The sequence below is a fragment of the Cyclopterus lumpus genome, chromosome 8 (assembly GCF_009769545.1).
Source record: "Cyclopterus lumpus isolate fCycLum1 chromosome 8, fCycLum1.pri, whole genome shotgun sequence".
In the NCBI taxonomy this organism is placed as follows: domain Eukaryota; kingdom Metazoa; phylum Chordata; class Actinopteri; order Perciformes; family Cyclopteridae; genus Cyclopterus; species Cyclopterus lumpus.
In genome coordinates, this window is record NC_046973.1 from 14,461,239 (window position 1) to 14,473,458 (window position 12,220).

Genomic DNA, 12,220 nt, shown 5'->3' on the forward strand with positions numbered 1-12,220 from the left:
TGTGTTATCAGGTGTTGCAGAAATCACGAGTCAGACCTGTCCTATTTTCACCTTTTGTCATCAATGGTTTAAAAGGCCGATGCTGAACTCTTCAGCTCAACACATCACGCCTAATAAGTGGAGAGGAAGTATCTGTGAGGGACAGAGCTACGAATCATATTGTGATTTCTGTGGTAATTACAACGATTTGTAACAAGGCAGCGCAGCTACAGAGACCAGGTGAAGCTAATGCAACACAAAGGTGAGTTTGTAGTAGTTGTCTGTCTATACATTTTTCTTTTATTACATTCATATTAATATTCTGAAGTTACTTACTTCATAATAGTATGAACCTTTGTTGTTATTTGTCAGGGCCACTTCTAAACTGCTCCACAGATTTAAATTATTGTGTAAGTTATTTTCCTAAAAGATATAAGGTATTTTTCTAACTGACTTTGTCTTACAATTCTAGAAAGCATGAATAACTGATAAGATGGAGGTGGAAAACCATCACAATACAGAAGCTGTAAGAGAGTCTGCAGTCAAATCTGTCAAAGAGAAAATAATTCATTTTTTTTAAATGTTGTTTAGCATTTCTGCAAGATCTGGATAATTATAATTAAATAAAACACATATTATGTCTATTTGGCTTAGAGGACCTCCATCATGTCAATGAACTATTTTTGAAAGGTGAAGTGACCCAAAACTATTAGTTTTATGCTTGTTTTTGTAATCTGCTTCCTTTTACTTGAACCTGCAGTGGGCGAGCTGGAGGGGAGTGCAGCTAAAGCAAAGGTAAATGTGAGATTGTTTAGTCTTCAGTAGTCATTGTCATACAGCATTGTTTATTTAATAATGATACCTATCTTTTCAAGTCAAGTTTTAGCTAAAGTGTATTGGATAACAAAAAGCTTTGAAAACATGTCAGCTGACATTAGTATAAATTCTACATGAGAATCAGGTTAAATGTTGCAATGAACGATTCTAACTAAAATCTGAAAATACAGAAGAAGATAAAATGATCACAATACTTCTTAAAATGAATGGTGACAATGTTTATTACAAAAAGTCTATTGAAACTTATTTGCTAGAAATATATACATCTTCTTTTATTCATTTTAATCTTGAATTTTCATTAATATTTGTATACAATAAAACTGAAGCGTTACATTATATTTATGCTAGGTGTTTGTATGTTTTAATTGAGCCTATAAGTTCCACTGTTTATATATACTATATATATATATATAATCTCCAGGAAGGAAATAGTTTGAATTTGATCAGGTGAGTTTTTGTTGAACAGCAAAGGTACAAAAGTGGGCACGATGGTCAACGCCTGCTCCTCTCTCACCTGCATTTTTATTTCTCTCAGTCTGCTCATTTTGTCCTGTATCTATTCCCATCCCAAAGTTGAGCTTTGATTGACAGTTGTTTATGTTTTCTCTGTCTCTGTGAAGAAAGTAAACTCATGAATATAGGGATGAAAGTGAAATTGAAACTGACTAAACCAACATCACTGTTTAATGCAGCGCAACCACACAGGAGCACATAGTTATCTGGATCATACAATCCAATGACCATCCCCGGGCACTAGGACCTTGGGGAGGCTGCTGCGCTGACTCTCACTGCCAAGTAACGTCTCTCGTCAATGACAGACAGGAGTTTAGCTCAAAGTGAACTTACAATGCTTACATTCAGGTTTACCTGTAAGTCCAGCTAGTTACAGAATGTGGCTGTTGGTAGTTGTTAACGAGTGTTACCTGCTTACATTCAGGTTTACCTGTAAGTCCATGTAGATACAGAATGTGGCTGTCGGTAGTTGTTAACAAGTGTTACTACATTCAGGTTAACTTGAGGCAAATGAAAGGGAAGTTAGAAACTGTCTCCAGTGAGCGAGAGAACGAGCAAATTCGAAATACAAGCAGGTCATCTTGGCTTTGTACCATATCTAGACAGAAAATAGGTCCTGACTTTGGGGACCTCAATGGTGGGTACGGTACGGCCATGATTCCACAACTAAAGCCAGTGTTACTATGCCAGGGGTTGGAACCCCGAGATCCCCGCCTTGGCCTGCCGCTTGGCTGACAATGCACCCAGCCCAATGCCTACCCCTGCTATTGTTGGGCCCACAGGGCGATTGCTTCATGTAGATATTCACCAAACTCTCACCGGCAAGCTTCCTTCCCAAGTCTTCCTCAAGCAGGGAGCATCGGTGCGACAACTCTTTTCTGACCGATAAATGTAGGGACGGTGAATCGCTCTTTGTCTCGGCACTTCACAACATGAAGGTGACAATTTGCTAGATGGGTGGTTAACTGATGTTGAGTGAAATGATTTGTTTTCTTAGTGTTAGCCGGTGAAACAACGTGCTGATGTCGAACATGCAAAGAATGACGACGACACAATAGTGGGAGGAGAATCTGAAAAAAGCCTGTACAATCGGCTGCAGCTGAAAGAGGTAATATGTTTATGAATACCCTTCAAGGAAAAAGTCAACATTACAAATTATTATCAATACAAAGAAGAAAGTATTAGTTTCAAATAGCTTGTCTCATGCTTGATTGTCTCACAATCCGGTTCATTATTCTACGGCAGGTACCTTCATTATGGATATGAGTAGAAACATGGATACGGTAAGAACATCAACATTTATGATTATTTACTTTATATCCCAATTTTATTATAATGTTCTACATACATTACTTATTAACAGGAGTCAGTGGAGTTTCTGAGAGGGATCAAACAGAAGAAACAATATCACAAAGAATTTGAAACACTGCTTGACAGACTTCACCTTCAAGACAAACAACAGAAATTGTCACAAGCAGATTTTCTCAAAGTAGGTCCACCTGTGAAACAGGACCATGACACATCTGAGAAAGATGTAGCTCATACTTTTCTTCAGAGGTTGATGATGTTAGACTACAGAGCCAGATATATGCCTGTGAGACAAGACAGTCCCGAGGTGAACCAGTCAAACCCTGTTGAAGAGTCCTTCACTGATGATACAGCCAATGATGATGATGATGATGATGATGATGATGATGATGATGATGATGATGCTCTTTACAGCACTGATGTTGACTTTGATCAATCAAAAGTCATGACTCACGTGCATCCAATGGACGTTCAAATGGCAGTTTTTCACTGCTCAGACAGCTTTTTGAAGCAGAACATGATTACAAAGCTATCACAATGTCAGTACGCCTTACCTTTCCTTGTTCCTGACCAAGTCACAATGGGTATTGACTGTCCCCTGTGGACATTCAGACAAATAAGAAAAACATGGAAGATAACTGAAATGAAAGATAATTCAAACATTGTCACCATGAAGAGTATGCCCATCTGCAAAGCTGAGACACCCTTGGTGTCATTTCTCCGCCTGGGTTCACCATCTCTGTCTAAATCTCAGCTGATGAACACTTTGATCAACGACCGTCACAACACCTTCTTCCACAGGGACTGCCCAGGTAGCACCAAGTTTCGCCATCTGATGGATGGTGTGGCAGAGATTGCATGGTACTGCCCTGCTGGAAAAGCCAATGATGCCTTCACTGACTGCATTGCCTTCTGTAATCTTCACGGAGATGCTCTGTCAATTGTTAAACAGCGTGACATACTGACTGACAAATCTTCAGTCAATGTTGTTCTTGTACCAACTCTGGAACAAGGTGACAACAGATCTGCGGTTATCTCAGCCCTTTACAAGTCTCCAAAACCTCTCATTATTCTCATTGCTGAGAACGATAGTGATGCTGTCCAGATGAAAAAGGGAAAATACAAAATGGGTTTAAACGGCAGAAGCCAGTCAGAGGTTTCTGAAAAACTGAAAAAAATCATCGTAAAGATTTTGTCTGGACCACATTCATCCTTCCAGCTTGAATCCATGGCTAAAGTTTCTGGAGTCAAAGTGGATGAAGATGACAAAGTCTGCCAAAAAGGGAAATCTGCTGCAATGATAATGGTGGACTTGCTTCAGAAGATGGATGTTTCAAAGATCAAAGATACATATCTTTCTTGTCAAGGCCAACTGTGGCATGACTGGTGCAAAATCAACAAAGAGCTGTATCACCTCAAAGGAAACCTTGAGAATAAGAGATGTGAAAAGCTAGAGAAACTGAATCAAATACGTCAAGAACAATGCAGAGCTTCCTGTAGTGAACCGATGAAAGTGTTCATTGAAAGCCTCTCATCTTTGTCAGCGACAGAAAAAGAGTATTTTCTGAAATGGACTCAGATATTAATAGATGCCCTCTCCACAGACGATCTCTCTAAAATTCTCCAAACCTATGATGAAAAGTGGGCGGAGCTCTTGGCCTTGAAGAAGAAGCAGGACAAGTCTGCTCTGCTAAAAAGAAAGCAAACTGACCTTGATGAAATATCAACAAAAGTACAGTCAGCAACGTTTGGCTTGGAGCACATCTTCAGAGAAATGGGCCAGATCTATGAAGCTCATGCAGCTCTACAGAAACAAGCAAAGAGGGGACAGACTGACTGGTCTAAATACCCTGAGTTGGCTGCAGAGCTGATGATATCAGGACAACCAATGGAGCTGATGGATGGTGATGCAGGTCATGTACCTTTAACATGGATCTCTGGTATTTTAGATGAAGTCATCAAGAAACTGGGTGACAAGAGAGTTTTTGTTTTGTCAGTGTTAGGCGTACAAAGCAGTGGAAAATCCACAATGCTGAATGCCATGTTTGGGTTGCAGTTTGCAGTGAGTGCTGGCAGGTGCACCAAAGGTGCCTTCATGCAGCTGGTGGAAGTGTCAGAGGAGATCAAGAAAGACTTTCAGTTCGACTACATGCTCGTGGTGGACACTGAAGGACTGCGTGCTCTTGAGTTGGAAGGTAAAGCCACTCTCCAACACGACAATGAACTGGCAACATTTGTTGTTGGTCTGGGAAACATGACACTGATCAACATCTTTGGAGAGAACCCGGCTGAGATGCAAGATGTTCTGCAGATTGTAGTTCAGGCTTTCATGAGGATGAAGAAAATTAAACTTTCTCCAAGTTGTGTGTTTGTTCACCAGAATGTTACAGATATTGCTGCCACAGAGAAAAACATGGATGGGAAGCGACGTCTGCAAGAAAAACTGGACAAGATGACGAAACTAGCAGCCAAAGAGGAGGTTTGTGTTGCCGAGTGCTTCAGTGACATAATTGCATTTGATGTGCAGAAAGATGTGAAATACTTTGCCCAGCTTTGGGAGGGAAGTCCACCTATGGCTCCTCCAAATCCAGGTTATAGTGAGAGTGTCCAAGAGCTGAAGACCATCATCCTCTCCAAAGCTTCACAGTCAGCTGGGATTACTCTCTCGCAGTTCAAAAGCAAAATTCAGGACCTGTGGAATGCCCTGATGAACGAAGAATTTGTTTTCAGTTTCAAAAACACACTTGAAGTTGCAGCGTACAGAAAACTTGAGGTCCAGTATGGGAACTGGACCTGGAAACTGAGGAGCAACATGGAGACCATTAAGAACGGGCTTTTTACCAAAATTGAAAATGGAACACTTGCCAAGGTCGAGCTCAATCATCTTTATGAAGTATCAAACAAAACCTATGAAGAAATCCAAAACAAAATGGCAACATGCTTTGATGATGACGGAGACAAAGAAATGTTGGTTCAGTGGCGAGGCCGATTTGAAAGCAAAATCAAGGAGTTTCATGATGAACAAGTGAAAGGAGTAAAAAAAAAAACTGTATGAAGTCATCGTGCAGAAACAGGCTTGTAAACAGCTCGATGCTAAGAAGACAGAGTTTGAGAACAAGCTGCTACAAAAGAGCAAAGAACTCGCTCATCGGTTAAAGGACGAGGACCAAGATGAAAAGGATCTCCACAAGCAGTTCAACTGTGTTTGGAGTGATTTGGTTAAAGAACTAATTGCAGATACAAAACCTATTGAGGACATCTGCTATGAAGAAGATCAATCAACAGTCCTCACGGAGCTTGGTTTTGAATATTCTCTCATCCGAGAATCCAAAATCAGTGACAGATACAAACAAATGACAACGGCTGGTGATTACGCTCAATATGTATCTGTGACCAAGCATCACGATCCGTGTAGCACAGGACAACAATGTCATGACAATAAGAGGAAAACTAACACATCATATGCTGCTGCTAAGAAAGTATTTGACTTTGTTTCAGAAAAAGTGAGCAATTACATTACGGTGCATTTTCAGTTTAAAGATCAGGAACAGATCAGATCCCTCATTGACAATGTTGAAAAACAGGCCCTTGAGTTAATTATGAGCAAACCTGTAGCTACAAAAGGCTACAGTGCAACTTACTTGCAAGAAGTGGCCAACAAAGTCAAACGAAAGGTGACAGAATTTGAATCACAAAAGACATATGCTCTAAAGAAGGAGTTCACAGTTGATCTCTTATTGTATGTATTTCACAGAGCAGGGAGTTGGCTGTCAGAGTCCCATATGGAATTCAAAGGGAACAATGATGCACACTCCTATGTAGAAAGCAAGAAAGAGCAATATTACAACATTTTCAAAAGCTTCTGCAAAGGAAGCTCATCTGCTGTTGTGCTTGGAGAACTGATCTGTGACAAGCTGAAGAGATCCACCGTTAAGGCCGTCTGCAACAGGACTGCCAGTGACCTCGCTGAAGTGATGAAGAGCAATTTCCCAGCATTCAATGGGAACAGGTCCAAATTTGAGAAACATATGTTGAAGTCACTCGCCAAGAAAGAGGACTTTAATGACTTCATCGCCTACATACGAAACCCAAAGAGGCAAGCAGAGCCATACATAAGAGAAGAAGTACAGAAATACATCTTCACAGAAGAAAAAGAGAAAACACCGGAAACATTTAAGAAAAATGTTGAACAAGTCAAAAACGAGGTGATTCAAGCTTTATTTACTGCAACAGAGAAAGTCCGAGGAAAAGAGGGAGGCCTTGACGTGTGGGTGGAGGCATTTTCCAGTTTGCTAAAAAATGAGCTAACATTCAACACAGATTGTTGTCAAAACTTCAGTGACATGAACGATTTTGACTTTCTGAAAGAAGAGATCCAGAAAGGTCATGTATCCGTCATGAAGGAGTTGAGCAGCCTCTCACTGGATAAGATCAAGGAATTCAAGCTGAAGCCTGAGAAAATGCTCATCGAGGAACTGGATAACTATTGCTGGGAAAAGTGTCCGTTCTGTTCAGCTGTTTGCACCAACCTCATAAATAATCACGATGGGGACCACAGCGTGGCTTTTCATCGATGTGTGGCAGTTAATGGGATGCACGTAATAAACTCGGTGGAACTTGCTATTGAGTTCTGCACAACAAATGTTGCAAGTGATGAAAGTTTCTATCCAAATAGCAATTCAAAAGTGCTCGTCCCCTATAAAAAGTACCGAACTGCTGGCCCACATTTCGCTAAATGGGATATTACCCCTGATAAGTCTATGCTGGAATTTTGGAAATGGTTTGTCAGTCGATTTGAGAAGGAACTGGAAGACCACTATAAATTAAAATTCCAGAACAATGGTCGAATTCCATTGATGTGGAAAACCTACTCTAAGGATCGAGCTATTACAAGTTTGGATCATCTGTGAGGAAGCCAACACAACCACAACCCTGCTGAAAATCGTTTTCACATGATTATTCAATCATCAGACTCTTATGAAACAATATTATGTGACCTTTGATCATCTGACCATTGACAGGGATTGTTGTTTGAGTCATAAATGTGGACAGATCAATGAATTATTACAAACTACACGTGATTAGACTGGGACACAGATATCAGATCGCTTTATGCAAACTAACACTTAAAACAAAAGAGCGCACAAGAACAATAGTAATATGGAGAATCTATCGACAGAAATACGTTGTCAAAATGAGAATATTCAATTCAAGTCAATGACTCATCTACAAAGTTGGTCTGTGAGGATATCTGTAAATGAACATTGTTTTCATAAAGTAAAAGAGCAAAGAGTTTTGAGAGGGTGAGCCATATTTATTTGTGAACCTGTTCAATTAATTTCTTAAAATTGCAACTGAACATCCTGTCATGAGTATTGCATGTTTGTGTTTTGGCATGCCGAAGCTTTTGTTATGGAATTTGTTCTGTTAAGATGCTCATGAGCTTGTAGCTGCCAACACATAATGGAGATTATACAGAGTGAAGTATAACCTCAGAGTTTTATTACCTACCAATCTGTTATTATATTCACACAGTGAGTTGTTTTGTTGTTTTTCGTTCTATTTGTGAGTAAGCCAATATAACCACGACACTGCTGACAATCGTAATACATGTTTTCACATAATTATCAATCAATATTTGAAGTGTTAAATTGTGTTTTCAACCAATCTATTATTATATCCACACAATTAAGAGTTGTATTGTTTTTATTGAGAAACTAACTGCATCCTACCTATTCGGATATCCAAGAGTGTTGTAAACAGATGTAAACAACGCAAGTCATTGAGAAGAAATCTTTTAAGTGTAACCTGTCATGGTACAATAAAAATAACTTGTTCATATCTACTGAAAGACCAGGTTTCCTAGTGTTTCTTATCAATGTGCACCTTTAAGTCTACCAAAGATTACCGAGCATGTATGTCTTGTACTGTAGTGTTTTTATGCTTCAACTCCAGCCAGTCATGGCCACAGGCATTACATTTCTGGGTTGTCTGTAAGACGTGTCCTTTCTCGTTAACTTATATACCGCAGGAACATCTGGAGGGAAAAGCTTTAAATACCTTTCACTTTTTTACTTTTAAGTGGCAGCTTGAATTTGGTGACACAAATGGTTGCAATCTGCAATCTCACCACTAGATGTCAATAAATCCTACACACTAGTCCTCTAAGACCTTTGCCCCGGTTTGTTCACTGCTCAAGAACAAAGGTTCTCGAACAAGGATTATATATAAACATAATTATATTACGATATCTGCACTCCATCTTCTCTGAAACGTCCAGATTTTTGCTCAGTTATGGCCATACTGTATCCTGTAATAGTAGGAATAGAATAGGTACAGTAAATAATAACCACAGTATAAATTGTCTCTAAATTCCTCCCAAACATACATACCCTGTAATAATTGAATAGGTAGCCAGTAGTTAAGGGGAGACACTACAGATGAACAGGGAACATATTTTAGCTAATTGATATCACCATGATTACTTATATTAATCATCTGAACACCGGATATTCAACATCAACATTAAGATGGTGGTCATGAACTTAATTCATTTTGAAGGAGTTCTTGTCTTGTGTAGACAAACGTGTTATGATGTGAAGTGACGAAATAAAGAGTCTATTGCAAAAATGAATGAGGACACAGATAAAGAAAATGAAGAGGAAATACACAACAGGAAGTTGATCAAATAATAAAGAATTTGTGACAAGAGCAAAGATTTTGAGTACGATCTTATACTTAAATTGTTTGGACGGAGCAAAAAATGAAAAGACCTAAACTGAAATGGCATCTGTCAGATTAAAATGACTCCCAATGATGCACTCTTTGGAGATACATGTCAGGCAGTAATGACTATAAAGATATGTGTGTATTCTGTAATAAAAGTGACACATTGGTCCTGTTAGATACTTTATGTGCACAAAGCCATCAGTTAACTTCTCTTGACTGTGTTTATTGTGTCCACTGAGGCTACACAGGTAATCTCTATTTTTGGAGCGATGTGTGTCTCTTGGATCGCTGCTCTCTCACGACTCCCCTGATACTAAACTTAGTGTTACTGTTGTGGAAAGACATTTCAAAGCTCAGGATTAAGCCTCAACCCTTCAAAGACAATAAAATAAGATCACTTGAATTTAAACATTTTATATTCTTGTACACAACAGGACATTTTTAGAGCTAAATTCCAATTCACTCAAGCTCTACATATCAAAGTGATGAATATTTCTTACGATAACTGATTGAGTCTCAAAGTCTTGTCTTCAACCAAACTGATAAACATCCCATCATGTGTAACAACAATTGTATCTCTTAGCAGATCTTGAAGGAAGTCAGTTTGAAGTCCCCTGCAATTTTGATGTAGCTGATGATGTCCATGCCATCACGGTTGGGAAACTGGACTTCATGTCCACCAGGAAGCTCCACTTCAAACATGTCTCCGGTCAGCTTCAACACCATCTAAAATAGAAAAGTAATACCTTTTAATTTTTAGCAGACATCTCAAAACATCTCCAAACCAAATATACCTGCATGGCTAAATATCACTAAAGGTAATTGAGGAAATGTGTTTCTTGTGATTTGGGTGAACTGACCCATTGTACGCATTTTTAAAAATCCACAGCTTTTTTTCTTTCTTGACAAAACACACATTCTCAGTCCCTTTAGTCAGATTGCCTCACCTTGACATCAGTGCCCTTCTGTAGGGGCTTGTTTATTTCCCGTTTCTCCTCGCCCCAACAACCAGCAGCCTTTGAGTTGCAAACAAGAACGGCTCCGTCAGTATCGTCATGGAAACGAGGGTTAAAGTGCAGTGCCAGGTCGTCTGCACTACGGCCGAGATCGATCTCGAATCTGATTGGATCAGAGATTATACAATAGATGTATTCTTCATATTGACGTGTTTTCAGAGCATGAACCATAATTATAAAAGTGTCACTTTTTTTCAGTTTTCCACAATGCATCTGCATAAGCATCACCATTTAATTTGATTCAGTTAAGAAGCCAATACAAAACAAATGTTATGTTTGGTTGGCTCACCTCTCAGCATCATGCAGAATTACCCCCCTTACTTTCAGCTGATCTCCAGCTCTGATGTGCACATTCTTCAATTCAAGTTGCTGGGAAACACAATTGTGCAGTTCAGGGTTACAAACCATTTAATTTGAAAATAAAAGATTGGAACTCGTGTTTTTATTCTACAATTTACAGAAGCAAATTGAAACAGAAGCCAGAACAAAGCAGTGAAACTTACCATGCTCATTTTGGGTGCTGGCGTTGGTGGACAGTCCTGGAGCAAATAGAAGATGTAAGAGGATGGTCTTGGCACACAAGCAGTCTGCTGCCCTAGAAGACATAAAGAAAGTAGCCTGACTGTGAAGTTTCACCTAATTTATAATGTGAAGTACAAAGGACATTGAACCGTTTCAACATGACTTGTTGATCATCATGAAAATCAAGTAACCCTTTCAATGCAGATGCCCTGCTCTAATGTAATCATTGCTGTTGAACTCATTTAGTAAAAGATTCATTGTCTCTTTAATCCCAGAACAAGTTGTGAGTAACAGCTGCCTCAGTGTTTGAACAAACTACTCTGCCAAGAGATATTTAAATATGTTTTGATTGGGAGCCATTGTGCACGTTGAGGACATGACTGATTACATTGGAACCAAAGCACAACCGAATACATTGCAGAACACTGTCCCTGTTTTTCAACCAGTCTGTTGAGTTGTTCCTAAATGCCTAATCATTCAAAAATAATAATAAATGAATACAAATACGTTTATATTGCTTTACTATTGATTATTGGGCTTGTTCACAATAACACTGGATGTCTCTATAATAACTAATTTGGCCTTCATTAAGATTTTAACGATTATTTTTTAATAATCTACCAATCTCTCCTGTCTCTTACTGACCTATATATCACCTCAGTAAAACCTAAGATTATAATGTCAACCTGAACACAAAGTGGAGATGACATTAAATCGAGTGTGATAAATACCTAAACCATAGTTATCAATGCGACCAAAAACGAGCTTCGGCTCCACTCCGTCTGACGTTACATTCATCTTTAACGTCGGAGCGGAATCAAGTTGGAGAGCTTGATCCCTTTATTTTAAAAGTACATACCGGAAGTGCTTTCATGTTTGCATTGTCACTTACTTTATGAAAATAATGAGTGGCAGTTCCAGGCTTTGTCCACTGGAGGGCAGTATTGAAACTCGTCTTTAAGTAGTGTGGAACTGCGATAACTGTTACATTAACATATTCATTGGCTGTAGTCATATAACATATGATTTAAAGTGTTTTCGTTGACTTACACCTTACTGTAAGAATATCGGTCACGTGGCAATCAAGCTCGTCGGAACGGCTCGATTAATCATAGTCGGAACCGTTTATTGCCAAGTATGTTTCACATATGAGGAATTTGTGTATTTTCTTAAGAGAACATTTTGTTATTTCATTTCGGATGGCTTCAGTTCGAGCACCGGAGTTTGAAATGTATTACCGTGAGTGGTAGTGTGTTATTTTAGCGTTATAAACACGCTAGTTTGACAAATTAAAACGATGCCGTTACCGACTGTGA

At 39.1% G+C, this 12,220-nt stretch overlaps 2 protein-coding genes across 2 annotated transcripts; one reads left to right on the top strand and one right to left on the bottom strand.

The window, feature by feature from the left end:
- The first annotated feature begins 2,603 nt into the window (after positions 1–2,603).
- LOC117734789 (interferon-induced very large GTPase 1-like) lies at positions 2,604–8,101 on the top strand. The gene is given in 6 exon segments (XM_034539056.1): positions 2,604–2,612; positions 2,840–5,665; positions 5,667–5,937; positions 6,535–6,733; positions 6,977–7,137; positions 8,088–8,101. Coding segments are annotated over 6 exon segments (3,480 nt in total).
- Positions 8,102–9,945: 1,844 nt separating this feature from the next.
- On the bottom strand, positions 9,946–11,702 carry LOC117734790 (galectin-2-like). Its single transcript, XM_034539057.1, has 5 exons — positions 11,636–11,702; positions 10,886–10,977; positions 10,672–10,751; positions 10,314–10,485; positions 9,946–10,092 (listed from the first exon to the last, which is right to left on the bottom strand). The coding sequence occupies exons 1-5, from the start codon at positions 11,700–11,702 to the stop codon at positions 9,946–9,948; spliced, it is 558 nt and encodes a 185-aa protein (XP_034394948.1).
- Between the last annotated feature and the right edge of the window lie 518 nt (positions 11,703–12,220).

What these genes read in the sequence shown, in the direction of transcription:
- LOC117734790 (XM_034539057.1), bottom strand. Translation starts at nt 11,702, where the DNA reads ATGAATGTAACGTCAGACGGAGTGGAGCCGAAGCTCGTTTTTGGTCGC. An exon ending in CATTGATAACTATGGTTTAG is followed by an intron (nt 10,978 to 11,635) that starts GTATTTATCACA and finishes TATGTCTTCTAG; the next exon opens with GGCAGCAGACTGCTTGTGTG. An exon ending in CAGCACCCAAAATGAGCATG is followed by an intron (nt 10,752 to 10,885) that starts GTAAGTTTCACT and finishes TGTGTTTCCCAG; the next exon opens with CAACTTGAATTGAAGAATGT.